General features: G+C 36.9%; 5 protein-coding genes and 1 pseudogene across 9 annotated transcripts; 4 read left to right on the top strand and 2 right to left on the bottom strand.

The window, feature by feature from the left end:
* The first annotated feature begins 738 nt into the window (after positions 1 to 738).
* On the top strand, positions 739 to 1,513 carry LOC103871097 (annotated as a pseudogene).
* Positions 1,514 to 1,818: 305 nt separating this feature from the next.
* Positions 1,819 to 5,388, top strand: LOC103871068 (probable GTP diphosphokinase RSH3, chloroplastic). Its single transcript, XM_009149293.3, has 6 exons — positions 1,819 to 2,756; positions 3,114 to 3,299; positions 3,652 to 4,112; positions 4,212 to 4,370; positions 4,448 to 4,781; positions 4,854 to 5,388. Exons 1-6 carry the CDS (start codon positions 2,118 to 2,120, stop codon positions 5,163 to 5,165), a joined length of 2,091 nt encoding a protein of 696 aa, XP_009147541.1. The 5' UTR covers positions 1,819 to 2,117; the 3' UTR covers positions 5,166 to 5,388.
* A 665-nt stretch (positions 5,389 to 6,053) lies between these two features.
* Positions 6,054 to 8,284, top strand: LOC103871070 (E3 ubiquitin-protein ligase SPL2). Its single transcript, XM_009149294.3, has 6 exons — positions 6,054 to 6,470; positions 7,007 to 7,108; positions 7,173 to 7,343; positions 7,418 to 7,539; positions 7,671 to 7,790; positions 7,862 to 8,284. Exons 1-6 carry the CDS (start codon positions 6,102 to 6,104, stop codon positions 8,151 to 8,153), a joined length of 1,176 nt encoding a protein of 391 aa, XP_009147542.1. The 5' UTR covers positions 6,054 to 6,101; the 3' UTR covers positions 8,154 to 8,284.
* LOC103871071 (nuclear transcription factor Y subunit A-5) lies at positions 8,212 to 10,235 on the bottom strand. Of its 2 annotated transcripts, none has more exons than XM_009149295.3 (5): positions 10,041 to 10,235; positions 9,236 to 9,545; positions 9,000 to 9,148; positions 8,739 to 8,912; positions 8,212 to 8,653 (listed from the first exon to the last, which is right to left on the bottom strand). In XM_009149295.3, the coding sequence occupies exons 2-5, from the start codon at positions 9,504 to 9,506 to the stop codon at positions 8,390 to 8,392; spliced, it is 858 nt and encodes a 285-aa protein (XP_009147543.2). In that variant the 5' UTR covers positions 9,507 to 9,545; positions 10,041 to 10,235; the 3' UTR covers positions 8,212 to 8,389. The 2 variants fall into 2 exon arrangements, with proteins under 2 accessions (XP_009147543.2, XP_009147544.2); XM_009149296.3 differs by having other exon boundaries at positions 8,390 to 8,653; positions 9,236 to 9,521; positions 10,041 to 10,229.
* A 2,331-nt stretch (positions 10,236 to 12,566) lies between these two features.
* On the bottom strand, positions 12,567 to 16,813 carry LOC103871067 (polyadenylate-binding protein-interacting protein 3). Of its 4 annotated transcripts, none has more exons than XM_033273219.1 (16): positions 16,567 to 16,813; positions 16,106 to 16,231; positions 15,859 to 16,014; positions 15,634 to 15,770; positions 15,350 to 15,540; positions 14,762 to 14,939; positions 14,456 to 14,677; positions 14,266 to 14,381; positions 14,117 to 14,180; positions 13,977 to 14,007; positions 13,615 to 13,868; positions 13,372 to 13,506; positions 13,176 to 13,274; positions 13,027 to 13,095; positions 12,883 to 12,937; positions 12,567 to 12,776 (listed from the first exon to the last, which is right to left on the bottom strand). In XM_033273219.1, exons 2-15 carry the CDS (start codon positions 16,206 to 16,208, stop codon positions 12,905 to 12,907), a joined length of 1,788 nt encoding a protein of 595 aa, XP_033129110.1. In that variant the 5' UTR covers positions 16,209 to 16,231; positions 16,567 to 16,813; the 3' UTR covers positions 12,567 to 12,776; positions 12,883 to 12,904. The 4 variants fall into 4 exon arrangements, with proteins under 4 accessions (XP_033129110.1, XP_009147537.2, XP_009147538.2 ...); XM_009149289.3 differs by adding an exon at positions 16,358 to 16,485 and having other exon boundaries at positions 12,614 to 12,937; positions 16,567 to 16,783; XM_009149290.3 differs by having other exon boundaries at positions 12,614 to 12,937; positions 13,381 to 13,506.
* A 248-nt stretch (positions 16,814 to 17,061) lies between these two features.
* On the top strand, positions 17,062 to 20,172 carry LOC103871065 (protein Brevis radix-like 3). Its single transcript, XM_009149286.3, has 5 exons — positions 17,062 to 18,044; positions 18,207 to 18,589; positions 19,261 to 19,396; positions 19,478 to 19,842; positions 19,927 to 20,172. Exons 1-5 carry the CDS (start codon positions 17,913 to 17,915, stop codon positions 20,003 to 20,005), a joined length of 1,095 nt encoding a protein of 364 aa, XP_009147534.1. The 5' UTR covers positions 17,062 to 17,912; the 3' UTR covers positions 20,006 to 20,172.
* Positions 20,173 to 21,538: the final 1,366 nt, after the last annotated feature.

Below are 21,538 nucleotides of genomic sequence, written 5' to 3'. Positions count from 1 at the left end.
AATTCAAATTGTAATAGCTATAATTTTAAAACTTTGTTATCAACCAGATTCCACACAACAAAAACTTCACAAGCAGACAAATTCTTACTAAGAACTAAGCACAAATCAAATTTAGAACATGAATCCAATATATCAACGTAAAGAACATGAAAGCAACAAACTGTAATAGTTCAAAAGCAACACCAAATAAATTCCAGTCAACAAACTTAAATTCTAAAAGGAAATACGAAAACCAACAAGCCAAACTCAAACAGGAGACATTACAGTCAAGAGCAGAGACTCACCTTGTATTTGTGACATTTGTCAGCACCAACATCCTCTGTTCCAGAGAAAACTCTTCCCTTTCACTTCATCTATGATCATCAATAGAGATGAGTTCCCTTTACACAAACAAAGAAAAATGAACTCCAATATCAATGAAACCAGTTATAAAATTGTTTTAGAAAAAATGAGCTATATTTAGAAACATAAGGCAAAAAGAGCATAAAAGGAAGCTTGACGAATACATAAGAGTAAATGTACAAACCAAGTTAAATCAGGAAGGGGGCAAGAGACAATAAACAAGCTTAGCATCGATGACAGTTGAAAGAACACATAGAAAGTACGTAAAGAGACATGGAGAGATCAAGTGATAGAAGCATATAAGAGAGAGTACCAGCTTGATTGTGCTTGCAACAACTTAGCATCGATGACCATGTTGTTTTTGTTGCTTGATTGTTCTGTATTGGGGAGGTGTAACTGGATAAGCCTAGCTTTGTAATCTCACCCGAAGAAGCTGAATCCGCCGTGAATCAACTCGGCATCTCCGTCTTCCAGCTCCTCCCTTCGCTGGTCTATCCTGCAAAATCCTTCGCTCTACCACCAATCTCAAAATTCCACGTCGGAGCTATCGGGCTCGGATCATCGGGTCGGATCTTCTTAGGCGTCAATGTCGAGTCCCCAGGCCTCCTTCTCCACCACTCGATCCACGTCGAGCAGTTCCTCGTCACCAATCTCACGCTCAACGACGAGCGTCATCTCCGTCACTTCGCCGTCTCCGCCGCGCCGTGGGGACATTGCCGTTAATTACTCCAAGAGATCCGCGACGCGTCAGAGATCAAGCTCATAGTCATCGATCCGAACGCCACCGTAGATTCTGACGCCGATTCGGACGGATTCCTCCGCCTCGGAAGCAGATTGCCGCATAGATTCGGTCCTGAGGATCTTCTCGATAAAGAATTTCCTCTCATCCTCGAGCATCACGATAACAACCTCACGATCTCGGATCTCGATCCGATCTCCAACGGAAACACTGTGGAATTGAAACGTACGGCTCCAACGACAGAGAACAGATCGTAGGCGCCGTATTGTTTGTGTCCGTCCCTATCTTCGCGGTGTGTCAGACCCAAAACCTTTTGCAGCCGAAACTGTAGATATCAATATTTTATTCTAATAGGCCTAGTTTCGTCATTATTGAAAAGTGAATAGGACCATCGCTATTTCCCTAATAAAATAAGTTAACGTAGCCATAGAATGCAAAAACCCTTTTATTTATTACATGTAGTAAATATTCCAATAAGATTATTACCAAGTAATCAAAATTACAGGTACTTGTTTTGGTAAATAAGCGCGATGATTGATAAAAGTACCAGAAACTAGTCGGTGACAACCAGGAAAAAAGTTATTTATAGTTCATACTAGATCACAATGGATTACGACATTAACGAATACTAATCAGAGCTTACTTAAGCCAGTAATCTCCATCTAAACGAAAAGGGTAATTACGTAATTTGTGACGTTCAGTTTCGCTTCCATTGCTGGATTTAACGGCGAATAATGTATAGATTGGTTTTCTAGAATATTGAAAAAGTAGAATTTCTCTCACAAATCTCTTCGATTTTCCAAATTTATTTCTTTCCATTTCGTGTTTGTAGCTCGCTTTGTTCTTCTTCCCCCTTTTAGTATAACAAACCCTAATCGGGTTTCTAGATTTTCTGGGAAAATAAAATCCTTCGTTTCCCGAGAAATTAACAAGTCCGTGAAATCAATTTCGAATTCAAAAAATTCGTTCTTTTAATTTCTAAAAACCGAAACTTTCCGATTTCAAATTAAAAAAAAAAAACAGAGAGCTTTCTTCAATGGTGGTAGCAACGACCATAGCGCTCTACGCGAGTCCACCGAGCACCGTATGCTCCACGCCGCACCAGATCACCGCCTCCTGCGACCTCGATCTCAATCCCAGATCCTCATCTTCATCATCTTCCACCACAATCGGAGGTCTCTCTCTGCTCTTCAAATCATCGTCTCCCTCCTCATCCTCCTCTGCTTCACACCCATCCCTAGGAGATGAACTACCTTCCATACGCCACGACCGAACAGAGGATCATCGAACCACCTTAAGCAGCTCCTTCTCCTATTCCCCGACCAAGTTCATAGCTTCCTCTTACCTCAAACGAGACCACCACCAAAGCCCTGTCTCCGTCCTCCACGGTCCAGTCTCATCCAACAACAGCTTCACTGGCGGATCTCTCCGTGTAGGATCCACCAGATTGTTCAATGGTTTCATCAGGAAAGCGGTAGGCTCGTGCGTTGACTACGAGACGGACTCTGTTCTCGTGGATGAGCAGCTTCCATTCGCCATGGACGATGAAGGAGAGGAGAGAAGGCAACCATACGCTAGGAACTTGCTTAGACGCGCTCAGCTGAAACACAAGATCTTCGAGGATGAGTCTGTGATCAAAGCCTTTTACGAAGCGGAGAAAGCTCATAGAGGACAGGTACAATCAATAAAGCTTACAACTTTATCTATAAAGTTTTGTTTTTATTGCCATAACTAAACGCTTTATAGAGAACTAGCAATTAAGCAGACTATTTGGAGTCTAGACATTAACAAATTGTTGATTTATTTTACATTTATACCAGATATTTTAATTTTCGGGCTTAATTATAAAATTATATTGATGAATTATCAAAATTTGATATACAAAACTAAAGAAATTAGATAAATTTGTGGATTTGTACTAATAATATTACTTAAATTAATAATAATATTACTTAAATTATAAGATTTAAACTAATTTAGATAAACTAATTTAAACTGGTTTTTAAATCGATCGATGGCTTTGTTGAATCAGATGAGAGCTAATGGTGATCCTTACCTGCAACACTGTGTTGAGACTGCTATCTTGTTGGCTGAGATTGGAGCTAATGCGACCGTTGTTATAGCTGGGATTCTACATGATACGTTAGACGATTCGTTTATGAGCTATGATTATATCCTCCGAACTTTTGGAGCAGGAGTTGCTGATCTTGTCGAAGGGGTAAGTAGAAGAACACAGACATGGATGTGTCTTGTTGTTTAATGATTGAAAGACTCGAAATTTAGTTTTGTCTTGTTATTGCATTAAATGTCTAAGCTTAGCCAAAGAGACAGATAAAAATGGTGTTTAGCTAGTAAGCTTTGTTCCTTAATGGTTGAGATTCTAAGTAGGGTGTTGTTTTGTGATTGCATTAGGTGTTTTAATGGCTGATACTCTTATTAGTGTTCTGTCTTGTTATTATTGCATTAAGTGTTGTTTTAATGGTTGAGACAGTGTTTTGTCTTGTAATTGCATTTGGTGGTGTTGTAATGGTTGAGACTCTAATTAGTGTTTTGTTTTGTTATTGCATTAGGTGTCTAAACTTAGCCAGCTAAGTAAACTTGCTCGAGAAAACAACACTGCGTGTAAAACCGTGGAAGCAGATCGTCTCCACACCATGTTCCTTGCAATGGCAGACGCGAGAGCTGTTCTTATCAAGTTAGCTGATCGTTTACACAACATGGTGACGCTCTACGCTTTGCCTCCAGATAAGCAACAAAGGTTTGCTAAAGAGACGCTGGAGATATTTGCACCTTTGGCTAATCGGTTAGGTATCTCCAGCTGGAAAGTTGAGCTTGAGAATCTCTGTTTCAAGCATCTTCATCCTGACCAGCACCACGAGATGTCTGCTATGCTCGAGGATTCGTTCGACGAGGCTATGATCACTTTGGCGATTGAGAAAATGGAGCAAGCGCTTAAGAAGGAAGGCATTTCTTATCATGTTGTCTCTGGACGGCACAAGAGCTTGTATAGTATATATTGCAAGATGTTGAAGTAAGTTCTCTTCTCCTCTTTTGCTCAAATTTGCTTCTTTCACTGAGAGTCTAAGATGAAGGAGAGAATTAGAATACTGATCTTGTTCACGTATGTCAGGAAAAAGCTAAGCATGGATGAGATTCATGACATTCATGGGCTACGTTTGATTGTTGACAATGAGAAAGATTGTTACAAGGCCTTGGGAGTAGTTCACAAGCTATGGTCTGAAGTTCCTGGAAAGCTGAAAGATTACATCACTCATCCCAAGTTCAACGGGTAGGTTCTTCTGCAAACACCTGTCATAGCATCTTCTACCAAAACGATGCTAACTTCGGTTTATGAATATTATATAGGTACAAGTCTTTGCATACCGTAGTGATGGGCGATGGAACCATTCCGTTAGAAGTTCAAATACGGACCAAAGAGATGCATTTGCAAGCTGAGTTTGGGTTTGCAGCTCACTGGAGGTACAAGGAAGGTGATTGCAAACACTCATCGTTTGTGCTTCAGATGGTTGAGTGGGCAAGATGGGTTGTGACTTGGCATTGCGAGACCATGAGCAAAGATATCTGCTCTTCCGAGCCCTTGTGCAGTTTCCCGTCTCACGCTGAAGACTGCCCATTTTCTTATAAGCCTAATGGTAACCAAGAAGGACCAGTCTATGTCATTGTTATCGAAAACGACAAGGTTAGTTAGTTAGTTAGTTGCTTATGAACATCATCTCAACTTCTTCTGGTTATAATTTGCTTAAAAATGCAGATGACTGTGCAAGAGTTTCCCGCTAGCTCCACGGTCTCGGACCTGTTGAGCAGAGCAGGACCAGGGAGCTCGAGATGGTCGATGTACAGCATCCCGGAAAAGGAAGAGCTGAGGCCAAGGCTAAACCAGGTACCTGTGAGTGATTTGAAATGCAAGCTGAAGATGGGAGATGTGGTGGAGCTTACTCCAGCCATACCTGATGAGTCTCTGACTGAGTACAGAGAGGAGATTCAGCGGATGTATGATCGAGGGCTCGTTTTTTCTCGTCCTCGCCGTGCAGCTGCTGGCACAATGGTTGGCTGGGGAAGCTAATAGATTCTTAGTCAAAAAAACAGGATCCTTGTTCATGTATGTATGTATATAAGTTGTTATATACAGGTGTAATGCTTCAGAAAGATTTGTTGTACCTTTTTATCTTCTTGATTTAAAGTAAACAATGTATATAATATATGCATATATAGGCTACAAAAGTTACTGGCTCTGGTCATTTAGGCCATGGTTCACTATGACACAAATGTTTAGTAACTGATTCTTATACATTCTCCATATCTTGATAAGTAACATTAGTTGTTTATGTTGTCTTTCTCTACTTATTTGGGTCGTCTAGAGAGAGGACCCTTTGAGAAATTTGGCTTCGAAGCTCTGATGTTTGTTGTGCAGGATTGGGCATATCTTCATCGTCCTCTTTTTCTACAGGTTCTGTTGAAGCTGACATATTCTGCATGCTGGTAGTTTGGACTAAGCAACGCGTCTTGTTCAGGCGGAAGCAGAACACCGAGCCCTGCAATGGATTTCCTGCTCGCAGCAAGCTCTAGCAGTACCTAAACACCAACATCGAGACATAAGTATCAGAAACTAATCACATCATGTATATTTTCGGACAACTCCATTGTGCTCTGGTCATGAGGCACATCTTCTTTACCTTCCCCAGCCATGCTTTTCCACTAAACAAACAATTAGATCTAATTTTTTTGGGTATAGTTTGTAAATCTGCTCTAACGGTGAGAGTAAAACTAGAATTTACATAGAACGCTATGATGTTAAGCTATTGCGCTTTGCGGTTAAAAATGGTGGGCCAAATGGTAAATAGCCCAATAAACGAAATACCCAAATGAACCCTCTCGTTAGTGGGCCACTATTCTTTTTCAAGGCCCATTAAAGAGTATGCCGCCATTTGTCTATCTTAAATGCCTATATTAACCTCACCTCCTCCTTAATCGTCAGCGTTTGGATTCAAAAATTACCAAAATGTCCTCGCCGGATCGTTCCGCCGTCTTCCCCCTCCTGATCGACATCGCTCTATCCTTCGACGGAGCCATCCTCGGAGTAACCCTAGCCTTAGGCGCCGTCCGCGCTGCTTTCAAGTACGCCTCGACCTCCGCCGCGTTGAATAAGATCAAAGACGCCCCCGAAGTCTCCGTCTCCGATCTCCGATCGCTGATTCCGGCGTCTGATGACCAATCCGAGACGAGCGGTGAGCAGGAGCGTATCGTGGTGGTTAGAGGAACGGTCAAAGCTAAGGTTACAGGAGGTGAAGGGAGTAACAAGCAGAACAACAACGTGTTGATCTCTCAGGAGACGGGAGATAAAGCTCTTATCATTCATAGATCTCAAACTGTACGTTATACATATAACATTGTGCTTACAAATTTCAATTTCATTTTACTTAATTTTGCATTATGCTTACAAATTATAACTAGAGATTGCTAGAGGAATAAATGGAACAAACTCCACCCTATTATATATTAAAGAGTTACTCTATTTTAGCAGTAAAATTATCAAAATACATTGGAGATGGTCTTAGCCGATGTTGTAAGAAAAAATGATTGTGAACTATACGAAACACATAGCGACATTTATAGTCGTAACACTTTCCCATATAAACCAGACATGGTCGGAAAAATAAAAACAACATCAATAGTTGGAAAAGAGTTAGTAATTATATTGATGGTGTTAGCAAAATATTTTTTATTAGTTTATAGATGTATATAGTTTGTATAGTTGTTTGTATATTAATATGTAGCTGACAATCATTTTTATTTTTATATGTATTAGTAGAGAAGACTGTATAATGCTGCTTAGAAGAGAAGACTGTATAGTGGAAGCATTCTAATATCATCTTGTTCAATTTGATTTTTTTTTTTTTTTGACAGTATGTGTATAGTGGATGGAAGACTTTGTTTCAGTTGACAAATGGTCACCGGTTTCTTCTGGAAAGATCTTTGCCCAAACAAGGAGCTGACTTCATGAGAATGGTACAGACTTTTAGCTCTTGTTTTGAAGTATGTATGTATTTATATTTCTTTTTGTTGTGTGCAGGTCCCTTTTGTTATAGTGGACAACACTCAACCGTCGCAGTCTAGCTTTGTTGTTGTTAACATGGATGGTGCAAGGCAGCCTCTCCCGCTTACCACTGTGTATAATCGTTTGCAGCCTATTAATTCATCTCCCTATGCGTTTCTTCAAGCCTTGTTCTTCCCTGAGTATCCCGTGAGTACATGTTTTCTTAGGACCCTTGGTTACTTGTTCTTGTCCTAACTTTTGTGATCATTTCTTCTTCCAAGGTTGGTTTGATTGATGTAGAGAAGATATTACCACCTGGGAGAGACTTAACGGCTGTTGGCATCTGTAGTTTTAACAACGGAGTTCCTGAAATCAAATCCTGCCAAGATCTTCCGTACTTCTTGTGAGATTTTTTCTCTGTATATCTTTTTTTCTCTTGTTGTTGTAGAGCTTAATTGTATCTGCCTGTTGTCCAATGTTGCAACATGCTCTCGTACTTGTTCATGTATAAATATTTTTGATTAATCTTTACAGATCAGAGATGACTAAGGACAAGATGATATTAGACCTCGCGGAGACTACCAGTGTAATATTCTGGGGCGGTATTATCATGGGATGTTTGTCTGCTGGCATCCTTGGCTTTGCTGCTGCCAGGTACTTTAACTAGTGAGACAACACAGATTGTTTTGTTTGGATTCTAAATCTGTTTACTGTCTTATCTTCAGGGCCTGGAATAGATGGAAACAACGGCACCATGAAAGGGAACAGCAACAGAGACCAGACGAGCAGAGACCAGAGCAACCCATGGTTGCTGATGAGACTGAAGATGAAGATGAGATTCCAGATGGAGCACTGTGTGTGATCTGTGTGACACGAAGGAGAGTTCCTGCATTCATTCCCTGTGGACATGTAGTATGCTGCAGACAGTGCGCCTCAACCGTGGAGCGTGAGGTTAACCCTAAGTGCCCTGTTTGTCTCCAGAGCATTAGAGGATCTATGCGCGTGTATTACTCTTGATGAAATGTGTTAATCTTGTCTCACTTGTGTATTTGATAAGGTAATGCTACTTGTAAACTTAAAAGAGAATCCGAAAATGTTATAACTAACAAAATAGTTTGATGACAAATGATATGAAAGTTACTTCAATATATAGAGTTGAGATTGCAGATGATGAAAACAGAGAGTTTTTGAAAGTAGAAATTTTATAAAGAAGCAGTAACAGTTTATAGCCAAGGATGACTTCCCACATTGGCTCAAGTCTCTGACATGAGAGCTGAGACATGGTGTGTTGATGGATACCCTGAGAATCTGAACGGTGTGTTCTGGAACATGTTGTTACGGTCTGAACTGGAGCTTGGTGTGGTCGAGCTCTTTGAGTAGCCCTCTCCATTTGCCATTTGAGAAGAACAGAGTGGTGAGTTTGATGATTCTTGAAGCTTCTTTGTATTGAGGAAACGTCCACCAGAGCCTCTGGCTCTCTTTAAAGCATGAAGATGGCGAGACTCATGAAGGTACGGCTGCAAAACATAACAAGCTTTTGTAACTCACTAGTCACTAGTAACTACGATCTTGTGGTGTTTTAAGCAAAAGGGAACATCATACTTTACGGCTTTTGATGAGTTTGTTCTGAGCTTCAAGCTTAGCACGATGCTTCCTGCGACGTAGAATGGCGTGGTACTGTTTTGCATTGACGAATATTGGCTCGTTCTCTTGAATGTTATGAGGCAATGGCACTCTTGAAGTAACCAAACCCATCATTTCTAAATGCGTCAGCGCCTGTACATAAAACTTTCCCAGTATAACTAACCAACGGCGCTTAGATTTAGAATCTTTGAAAAAGGACAGGACTATACTGTAAATTACCGTTGGTTGCGATGCATATTCAGGAGCCAAGAAACCATTGAAATGTGATGTTTCAGCACACTGAAGAGGCCAAGATGGTGGACCACAAGTAGGAGGAAACACAGGCTCTTGAGACACCATCGACGAGGTGGTTGTTGACTTATTATAACCTACATCGATCAAAACAAGTAGAAAACCCACAAAAAAAAGTTAAGCAGTTTCATAAAATCTCTACAAATCAAGTTTATTTGTTTGACCTGAGAGATTGGTATTAGCAACAATACTGTTGCATCCATAACGGTTAGGTTCTCCAAAGCTTGCAGCTTCACCACCGCCTGATTCTCCAGTAGATTGCGTTGAGGAAGAATCTTGATTTTGCAGCTGCAAACTCGAATGTTTCATCGAGCTGGGGAGTTGTGTAGTAGACATCATCATCATGTTCTTTGTCAAGCTGAAAGATTGAGATCTTTGAATGTTTGAGTTTTCCCAAGTAGACCCAGATGAATCTTTGCTTTGGAACACTTGCATTGTCTTCTTGATAAGCTAATGTTACCAAAGGAAAAAGGCCTGTCAAGAATCATTTTGGTCATATTACCCACAAAATCAACAAATCTAAGACATGCATGGATCCATGAAGTTTATAAAAACTATCCTAAAAGCCAGATTTCATGTTCAATTTTGCTTAATAATTTGAAAGATCCAAATTTTGTTAAACAGATTGGATTCACTAGAACTCACACAGAAAGCATAACATGCAAACCAATATGTACACAAAAACCTTTACAAAGAGAAACTATATTGACAGATTGTTAACTAATATTACTGGTTATGAATAGAAAAAGAGCTCATCCTCACACGAACCGAGTAGAAATCAAATCTCTTTAAACTTACTGATCCAAGCAAACAGAGAGAAAAGCGGGCATAGAGAAAGCAAACTGATTATGTTTTAAGAATTGGTTATAAAAATGGTTATTTTTTTATATTTGATCATCAGAATCAGAAGTACAAATAGAGCAACCAAATCATTAACACACTACCAAAGAAATGATGAGAGAGATAGACCTTTGGTGTCTAGATTTGGTAAAAGATGGAGAGAAAGAGAAGTTAAGTAACAAGCTGGAGAAGATGATGATGCATGTCTCCTTCCTCAAAACATGGCTGTTTCTTCTCTCTCTCTTCCTCTGTCTCTGCAAATAAGTGTATTATTGGCTATGGCTTAAAAGACTAAACCTGTCTCTTTTCACCCTTTTTCTTGTCTTTGTTTTTTTATCTCTTCACATATACCATTTTATAGACATAAAACTTAGCTAAAGATTTTTTTTTTTCTTTTTGCAAAAAAAAACTTAGCTAAAGATTTAACTTGGTGATTTTTTTTTTTTTTGCAAAGTTAACTACTGTTTGTGTGGTCAATATTGCTTCTCTCTTTATTTTATTTAAAATTTATTGTAGACAATTTAATTATATATAAATACTTCATAATTTACTGAATGTGACATGTGTATAATATTGAGTTAAATATATAGATATATTTAAATAATAATAATTTTTAGTATAATAATATGATTTATCATACAATGTGTACATAATTTATATGATATAATAAATAAATGATTATAGATAATTTATAAATGATAACATATAAAATATAATGTTAAGGGTTAAGACAAACAAAATATCGAAGAAAAGAAACAATAGTTTTGAAAAACATAAATGACAACAGTTTTCATTGCCACTCATAATCTTATATGCAGCTACACTTGTATGTTGTAACTAATTTTACTTCACTGTCAATTAAAAATATGTGTCAAAAAAAATGAATGGTGATATATATGATTTATGAAAATATAAACCCAAATATAATTAGCAGTTATTATCTTATTTTCACAATTTTCCTAAATGGAAATGTACATATTACAATTAACTTAAAGTTACTATACCATTTAACAAGCCATGCCACAATTTAAAATAAGTTACCATTTTTTACAAAAACAGATATAGTAAAAAAGTTTGCAATATGTAGATAACCATACAAAAATATATAGTAGATACAAAAATAGTTTTGCAACGCATGTATAATTAGACAAGATAAAACTATGTATACAAATTTGCAGATGATAGTACAGCAACTATAAAAATAAAAATATAAAAAAGTATTTTTTTTGAATAAAAACAGAAATGAAACCACATACAAAATGCTCTTTCTAGATTTTAAAGATTGATGTTTAGGATTTGCACCCATATTAATAAAAATTAAATATATATTTTAATTTATTAGTTTTTGTTATTTTTATTTTCCTTTCAATAAAGTTCTACCACTCATATTTTTAGATTTAGATTTATGGTGTTTTAGTTTTCAAGTAAAATACGTTAGTTAAAGGTAGAACATCATTTTTTATTTATAAAAATAATTAGAACATCTAAACATTAATTGTATATGGAGGAATTTTTTTTTTTATCGTATCTCATCCCTCAAATAATAGCTACTAGCCTGCTACATGTTTTTCTTAAGAAAGTCTACTACATGTTTTGTGTAATTTTTTTTTAAAATACAAACATTGTTTTCTGTTACTTGTATGCCAAATATTTTATCTATTTAGCTAAAGTGAATAAGTGTTACTTTACATTTTTACATTCGTTACACATTTTTTTAATAAAAGTATATACTACGTTGTTTCTTAACAAATGCGAGATAGAGGTCGTATTTTATACATACTTTTTCGTATCTCTTTTTCTTCCTTAAGAACGTTTGTTTATAAAAAAAGCAAAAGTATAAGTGGAAGGTTGTCAACATCTCTTTATGGTGCAATCAATATCGCATTCAAGTGAATAATTTTAAAATATTTTAATTTTGTAGTTGGGGGTAATTGAAATTTATTACAAGTCAAGCAAAGCAAAGCAAAGAGCCTTTGTCAGTTTTCTTTTTTCACATTTCTTAATGCAGCTTCCCCCAACAGAAGCAACGAATCCTAATTCTGCTCTACATTTAATCGACAACTCTGAATAGTAATTACAACAACAGAAAACATATAGTATAGAGAAAATAAAGAAAATTAATAATATAGGAACATTTCTATTTTGAGATGAATATTCTAGTTGAATAAAATGACCAAAATATTCATCTAATTCCATAAATTGAGTTTTGTCGTTTAAAGAAAATAAAAAGGAGTAACTATCATGCTTCCGAAGACGTGACATGTGTCAACCTAAAATATCATATAACCGAGAGAATCTAGAAGTACTTAGAATCAATAATTAGATTTTTAACCATGTTTTCGAACTTTTAAATAATACTACTACTATTTGAATAAACGACAAAATTAACGTGTCAGATCTCCCCTAACCTGGATTCTTGTCTGAAACTCACCACGACAAGATTAATGGTAATGATTTTATATGAAAATACGAATCATGTAAGACCAACAAAAGACTAAACCCATTATCCTAAAGCACTCCAAACTAAAACATTACGCTTTCAAACCCAATCATAGACGCACTACTTTATTACCTACCGAGTTTTAACACGTACATGTAAGATTGAACAGCAGTCGTCGATTGGGAAAAGGTAAAAATACATATAATATAAAGAAAAAGAAAACATGTTTGCCTACCTAATATTTTTCTTTTCAATATAGAAAGACTCGAACATAGAATGTCATACAACTAAAGACTTAAAGTTTAAACAGAGAAAAGAGTGAAGAAAAAAGTGAGATCAGCACGAATCTAAATCTAAATCTTGTCTAATCAAACATAAGCAAACAAATCAATATCACATGTGTTCAATTCTTCTCTCATGGACCATCAAACCATTTATCAAATTTTTAAAAAAGAAAAAGAAAAAGATTCGGTGCTGGAAATAAATTAAACACCCCCAATCCATCAAAAGATTATGCAAAACCTTGTGCCACCATCCATTGTTTGGTCAAAAGCTAATAAGAGTCTCTTCCTTTATATTGCATCTCCTGCAATTCAAAATCAAACATGTCAGCAAAATCTATCTCTTTTGAGCAAATTTATAAAAAGAATACACAATGGAAGGTTAACAGTAAACCGGTTGGTATGGCGACGGCGGCATAAACAAAGCCGGTCTCTGCTGACCAACCATCATCTGTTGTGGGTACTGTTTAGAAATTGATATTCAAAAAAATTCAGTCTTCCAATAAAGAATTTTTCGAGTCGATGGCTCTAATAGCAACAAACCTGTGGACTATTTGGAGAATAGTAAGTTTGATTTGGACCAAGCTGCTGGGGTGTATTGTTATACATCACTGGATGTTGTCCAGGGAATGCTGCTCCCATCTAACCAATTTCAATTTTTTTTGTGAATCAGAAACATGGAAACAGACGTAAGCTTGATTTAGATGTAATGAGTAGATAAAAGAGTAAAGAAAGTTACTCCGTATACAATGTGTATTCCAGGCATCGGCGGAAGGGGAGGGTAATAGAAAGATCCTTCAGGAACTGGAGACTGAGGCCGTGTAGCTGTTGGAGATGGTTTGAAACTCTTTGCGTTGGGGTTTGGCTTAAATTCCTGAATCAGACCTTAAGCTCATTAACAAATTGCTTACGAGTAAAGCCCCACACTCTACGCTAATTCCTACTTGTGTTAGATACATAATCAAAGCACGGCAAACAAAACCTTGGCATTTGGGTTGAGGGTGGATTTTTCAGAAGAATAAGAACCAATTGAAGAGCTTGGTGAGAGCATTGGACGACTTGTGGGTGAGGAAGTTGCAGAGTTTTCTGGATTTCTAGAAATGGAGCTTCCAGGCCGCCAACAAGAGCTCTCAGGTTTCGCTCTGTCAGAAAGTCGACCGAGTAGTTTTCCATCAGTGGAATTTTGCCTATCAGAAGCTCTCCATGGATCAGAGGTTGCTGCATCTTCATTAATATCTTCAATGCACATTCGAAGACTCAGTTGGACATATTCTATGAGTATCAACGTTTAAGATGCAAGGAAAGTAGATAGAAATGATAAAGTTAACGTGAAGTTGCACATACCTTCAAGACCAGACACTGATTCCATGGACGGCTGTGTTGATACAAATTGAAGGCAACAGAACAATGTTAAAAGTCGTGGAACATTATAAATTCTAAATGCAATTACGACTAGATGCATTATAAGAGGTTAACTTAATTACCTTTCTATAATGGGTAGCCTCTACACTTTTGATGTTTCTCTGCTCACCAAACTGGCTCTCATTCCTATAAGGATGAACTATTAGAAAGCTATAAATCAATAAAACATGTGTTGATAAAAAGTGCATGTTTCCAAGGAAAGAAAAGAAACCTGTTATTGTTTCCCGGAGCACGAGTAACTTTTGATGGCTGTTCGAATATAGGCTGCCGAGCATGCATATTTGAGTTCGAGCAGCTCTGACCTACGCTAGATAGACTGCCACCCCCCTGTAGGACCAACAAATGGAAAAATCACCGTATATTCTCCTACAAACTACTACCCGAGAAGAACCCAACCGTACCCATGATTCTTCATAGACCTTGCCATTGCCAGTTGAAGCAGATTTCATTCCATCAGAAGAAGTTGAATCACCAAAAGTCAAATTATTACGGCAATTCAACAAAATTTCTTCTTCTTCATCTTCTTCATAACCCGAATCATCAAATCCATTAACCGGACAGACCGATGAGTATTTAGTTTCCTCGTCAATATCAAACTTTCCGCTAAGCTGAATCCCTCTTTCCTGTGTGAGATAATTGCATTCATGCATCATCAGAAATTAGAAAGGGTACGACAAGAAAACAAAAAAAAAGGCATCCTAATTCACCTCTGCTACGTGAAGGTCTCGGGTATTCTCACCCTCGATCTCTCTTGCAATCCTCAAGGCTTGCTCTTCTAGCTCCCTCGTCCGAGGACCTCTCTCGAGTTTTGTGGTATACAGTTCCTCGTCAAAAGTGCTTGTTACGCCAAACAATGTCTTATTGACCTCAAACTGATTCCAGCCCCTATGATATCATCACGTATGAGAGATGTTGTTTAGCCAAGAAGAGTACATAGTGAAAGAACAAGGCTGAAACCAAGGAGATGAATTGAACCGAGGGAAATAAATAAATTGCTACTTATTAGAGTCAAGAATCCGGAACCAAAATAACACAAAACTCACTTTATAAAAGAAAAAATCAAGGTAACTACAGCAGAACTAGGTTCACAGTAACAATCTTTCCCACGGCCTTAAGCTCCTAAACACTGTCTAGCTTGGATGGGTTTCACAACCAAGACTCCATCTCGATATAATAAAACTCAAAGGCAAAAGGAAGAAAAGAAACAGAGATACTAAACAGTTCTCTCTACGTCAATAAATAGAGTTCCTAGTTAAAAGGAAAAACATCATAATTAAGAGAATAGGAATCACTACCTCTTCCAAGAGTCATCAAACACATTCTCCAGATCTGAACAATCTGGAACATCTTCATCAGGTACCCAACGTTCAAGCTCTCTTCCCAAATCAACATGAGTAGACTGTGATATAGAAGAGTCTGTCAACAGCTCTAAAGGTCTCTCGCACTGAGCTGAATTTGAGGCGTTATTGCTGTATACAGGAAGGTCCTAACACCAAAAACCAACGACAAAGAAATAATAATGTCAAAACACCAACTAGTCTCTCTAACACTTTGACATGAGAATATAAAGAATAAACACCTTTGCTATAACTTGCACAACTTCATCGGCAGGGATAATGAGTATCTTTGAAGGTGGCTTGCTGACAAGCGAAGAAGAGGCTTTCATTCCTGGTAAACTACCTTCCCTGATCAAAGAGGCCATTTTCAGAACAATTCCTGAAAATTTCAAAGCACGTTTGTAAGTTAACCAAATAAAAACAGTGACTTTCTTTCTTGTTATATACATATCACAAGGTCCCCTCACCAAAACTGTTCTCCACATCAGCAGCATGAAATACGCCACCATAAACCGACCCATCTTTTAGATGAACTTCAACATGATGTCCGATATGACAAGCTGCGAGATACTCAAACGGATCACGAGAAGAGATATCCACACTTCCAGCTTTCCCACCATTCTCTGCATCAACAAACCAGAGAATATGCAAGGCGTGATGTTGATGCAAAAATCGTAATATATATCCTAAAATAGATGTATCAAAAACCAGTACTTTTCAGGGTGTGTTGCTTCATCTGCTGAGCCTTATTAATCCCTCCTGCTTCGTGTTCAGCTCTTCTGTACGGATATCCATTGGATAGAGGCTGGCTATTCATTGTTGCCTTAAACCTGTTCAAACCTGCAAAGTCAAGACACTAATAACTCTAAGCAATCAGTTCAAATTCACGTTCTTGCTGGCATCGAAAGTCACTGTGAAGTCAATACCACGATATAGTATAGTCAACAATAATGTAAAGAGTCTAACCTCAAACCAAGCATAGGAAATAACTAATTAGCAATTGAAAAATGCAGACTAAAGGTTGGGATCCAATCGATGAATCATATACATTCAAACAACGATTCGTGCAGAAATCTCCATTACCAACAGAAACCCTAAATCAGCCAAGTCAATCAGCAATGTCTCTGCTAAGGAACGTAAAGCAACAGAATCGGAAGATAGAAGGTGATGATTACCTCAATAAGCTGCCTTAGAAGGACAATGCTTAGACGATGAGGATGGTTTCCGAAGCAGAGAATTAGGGTTTAATCAGGTCAACAATGAATCTCAGGAGAAGACTGATTTTGGATTTATGATCTTTCCCCTTTTTCTCGCTATTGACGAAAAAAATAAAAAAAGAGGAAGAAATCGCTGTATATTCGTCGAGGAGGGGTGTGATCAGGTGCGGACGAGCGTATGATTTTTTATTTGAATGATATCAATTTTTCTTTTGAATTTTGTAACTATTAATTTCTCAGATGTGTATGTTAAAGTATAGATAATCTTTACCAAAATATGAATAATTTCCACATTAAACAAGAACCACCAACCTTTACACATTAGCTTTTTTGCTTGATGATGTGAAAGTTGTACTTGGAGCTTTTACATATCAAACTCATACATGATTATTAATCAAAGGGCTTAAACTTTCAAGGAGAAGAAAAAAGGTATTATGAGGTTTAGGTGGGAAACATTTGTAAAAAGAGTTGTATATTATAACTACTTCAAAATTTTAAATGCTAATGCTTACCAAGATATTAAGCATTTTACAAATTAGAAAAATACTATAAAAATAGTTATAGTATATATTATAATGCTTACTAAGCATTAACACTTAAAGATAATTATGAGGTTTAGGTGGGAAACACTTCTAAAAAAGTACTACTACTATATACTATAACTATATTATAAGCTATATAGATATTAAAATGCTAGTGCTTAGTTGCACGCTCTAATCACTATCATTATTAATTATCGTTTAAAAACTTTAGGAGCAATCATTTTTCTCCCTTTTTCCAGATTTTAAGAAGAAAATATTCTTCATTTGTTGTCACCATAAACATAAACATAAAATGATTAAAGACTTAATAATGCAGCCATTACGCCGTTAATAAATAATTAAAGCACCAAAAAAAAAAAAAAAAGTAGGCAAGTGGCACAGAGGATCAGTAGAAGAAACACAGTAGACCACACTTCATGTGCTTAACTTTATTCTTTTAAGTTGCATTCTCCAACGAACTCAAATCCCAAATCTCAAAGCTTCTTCCTTTCTGTGAGAAGAGAGAGAGAGAATAGAGAGACTGTGTTTCATTCATTCATTCTCTCTGTCGCTTGAAGCTGCCTTAAGGACAGAGGAGAGAGAAACAGTTAATGCTAGATTGATACTTAAAGACTGTTTCTTTCTTTTTCTTGTCCACTCTACAGATCTCGTGCCCTGATTTAACGCGTGCGTAACGGTCATATATTCTCAACAGCCGTCACCTCTTAAATCGTTTGCTTTCGATCTCAGGCTCGTGTTATAGAGAGAGAGAGAGAGAGAGAGATGCTGACGTGTATAGCGTGTACGAAGCAGCTCAACACCACCAACAATGGCGGATCTAGACCCCAACAAGAAGAAGACGAAGAAACACAGACGCCTAGGACCAAACACGCGACTAAATCTCTGACGTCACAGGTAAATAAAAGTTTTAATCTTTTTTTTTCCACTGAGACTCAAACGGTCTTAATCCATGTTTTGATCTGTAATAACATTTTTATTCCTCTGTGTTGTCAGTTACTCTCTTGTCTTTTTGTTTCAAACCATGTGATGACTCTTTGTTTACTGTTTTCATTCCAGCTAAAAGACATGGCAGTAAAGGCCTCAGGAGCGTACAAAAGCTGTAAACCGTGTTCCGGTACATCAAACCGGAATCAGAACCGGAACTACGCTGATTCGGATGCTGATTTGGATTCTGGGAGGTTTCACTACGCGTACCAGAGAGCTGGGGCTGGGACTGGAGCCTCGACTCCTAAGGTTTGGGGGAAGGAGATGGAGTCTAGGTTGAAAGGGCTTTCGAGCGAAGAAGGCACGCCTACTTCCATGAGCGGAAGGACGGAGTCTATAGTGTTTGTGGAGGAGGATGAGGCTAAAGAGTGGGTTGCGCAAGTTGAGCCTGGTGTTCTCATCACGTTTGTGTCTTTGCCTCAGGGTGGGAATGATCTAAAGAGGATCCGTTTCAGGTAAATTGTTTCTTGCCATGTTGAAAAACTGATCATAAAATGCTGCATATATCCATTTTATCTTTGACGTTAAAGATGATTACTCAATAGTCTCCCTAGGCTGCTTCTGCTATTTTATTACCGTGCAATATGTGTTACTTGTTGATCTGATCTTGGAGTTAGAGGATTGTTTTCTTGTGACAGCCACATGAGTAGTACCATTGTTTTATCTGTGTTTTAGTAGCAGCTTTTGGGTAATGATGAGAACACTTGTGTCTCCTCATCAGACTATAGATAGGCAGGGCCGGGCCCTGAGATATTGAGGGTTGTAGGCTATTTAGTAAAGATTTCAATAATTTCATTTTTTTTTACAAATTTGGAGGCTTACATTTATGTAATTTTCTTTAAATATTTGGGGTCTAGAAGTCAATGTTTCATTTGGTTTTGCTCAGGACCGGCCATGTAGATAGGCACACCTAAACAGACAAAATGAGCCTTACCTGGATTATTGGCAGGGCCGGCCTTGAAAGGCCGGCTCTGATTATAGGTTTGATTTTGGCTTGTCATGTCTGGACTTGCCCCCCAAGATTTGTATATACTGAGTTTTTGTGTTACATGTTTGGCCTTTGCGCTAAGCTAACGTGTGTTTAACTGAAGGTGACATTTTAATAAGTTTTTTTACTTTGTTGCAGTCGTGAGATGTTTGATAAATGGCAAGCACAAAGATGGTGGACAGAGAATTCCGAGAAGGTCATGGAGCTGTACAACGTGAAGCAGTTTAATCAGGAGAGCGAGCCACTCCCAACTCCTCCTGCATCTGAAGATGGGGTAAATGCTTCTTCACAAACCCAACTCTTAGCTTCAATAATCATTCGTCCTAAATAGATTCTTGGAACAATCTTGTGTCAGGGCTCGCAGATACAGTCGGCTAAGGACAGTCCTGTAACTCCACCTATGAACAATGAGCAGCCTCGAGGAATGGGATACTCATCATCTGACTCACTTGATCACCAACCAATCCAAACACCTAAGCGTTATGATTCTGCTGGTCTTGCTTCGACAACAAAGCTCATCAGTGGGACCAAGACTGAGGCATCATCTATTGACGGTGGTTCTGCTAGAAGTAGCTCAGCAGATGAGGGGTCCGAGGAGGTCTCAGTGAGTAACGCAAGCGACACGGAAAGTGAATGGGTGGAACAAGATGAGCCTGGTATCTACATTACAATCAGAGCTTTACCTGATGGTAGCCGTGAGCTTAAACGTGTTCGATTCAGGTAAATTGTTGGTATTATTGCACGCATGTATGTATGCTATCTTTGTGAACAGATTGAGACAGTGTTGTTGTTTGTGTTGTGTAGCCGAGACAAGTTTGGGGAAACACTTGCGAGAGTTTGGTGGGAACAGAACAGGGCTAGGATTCAGAAGCAGTACTTGTGACTTGATGATATAGATTTACTAAAGAACAACAAAAGACTTTCTTTTCTTTATGGGCAAACATACTTTCTTTTCTTTTAAACTTTGAACAAAAACAAGTGATTAAACAAAGTTTATGCGATTTAATTTATGTTTAGGGACCTAAATTTTAACTAAACATAACTTTTATATCTACTGGCAGCAATAACAAAATGGATGTCTTTACCATGTATAAATTATTTTTATTAGGAAATCACATGAAAAGTTTAAATCATTATATGGAAATAATATTTTGATAGACGTATTATTTACAAAATATGCTATCATAAATTTTCTTTTTAAAATATTTGAGGTAATGATGTTATTATTATTCTCAACTAGTTTATTCCTTAATACCTTTTTAATATAAATGTATATTTTTGTTATAACAAAATTTTATACAAATTCATTAAATTTCTATGTGCATATATGTATTAATAATTTGGTTTGGAATTTTGATTAATCACTAAATTTCCAAAAACATAACAAATTTACTGCATTGTTTTCTAAAAATATAAACAAAATATGATATCTCATTTTCTTATACTTATGTATATTTATTTTGTTAATAATTAAAATAAGCATTTAATTTGTAACTAATTATATAAAATAATTTCAGAAATACTTGTATGTTTTTTTTTGAAACAAAATACTTGTATGTTTTCTCAACAAATTTGGGATTTAGGGTACATATGTGGAAATCATAAGAGAAAACTTTTTAAAAAAAAATTGGTAACTAATATTGTATATGTTTATATAGTAGTTTGCAACATTTTTATTATTTTTTTGTTAAACACTCAACAACTATTCAATAACATGTTTATTACCTGCTTTCTTTCTACTCTGAGCACTTGTGGTCTACATAAAATGCATTTCCTCTTATCTCATATCCAAATTCTAGTTTGATCTCTTTCTCATATTCACAATAAAAGCATAACTCCTTTGAAATGTCTAATTTGGATACAGGGCTTGGATACAATATAAGCATTCGATTTAGAGAAATGATTTAAATTAAATATTTTCGTAGGGGTTAACCAATAGGTTGTAAGAAAATTTTGAAAAACTGAAAATTCTATTCTAGTGCATAGTTGCATTCTTCACGAACATATGATGAAGGTCAAAGAGGTTTAGAACCTTTGTTGTCTCTATTTTTCTAGAGAATAGCGATTTTATAGTGGTTAGTCAACCAATTTAGGGCGTATTATGAAGTTTTACTAAATTTATTGACAAAAAATTTAAACGATGCCCATGTACCTTGAAAAAGAGTTCAATATACATTAATACAAATGTAGAATGTATTTAAAAATTTTAAAACAACACTAAAGATCATAGATTTTAGTATATAGATCATTTACAGAAAAATTAAATATTTTCGTAGAGGTTAACCTATAGATTTTGAGAAAAATTCAAAAAATGAAAATTCTATTTTAATGCATAATTGCATCCTTCACTAACATATGATATGATGAATGTCAAAGATGTTTGGAACCTTTGGTGTCTCCGTTTTTCTAGCGAATA

Source organism: Brassica rapa, chromosome A06 (assembly GCF_000309985.2).
Source record: "Brassica rapa cultivar Chiifu-401-42 chromosome A06, CAAS_Brap_v3.01, whole genome shotgun sequence".
NCBI lineage: Eukaryota > Viridiplantae > Streptophyta > Magnoliopsida > Brassicales > Brassicaceae > Brassica > Brassica rapa.
Note: the sequence above shows the minus strand (reverse complement) of the source record. Positions and strands in the feature narration are given on the sequence as shown.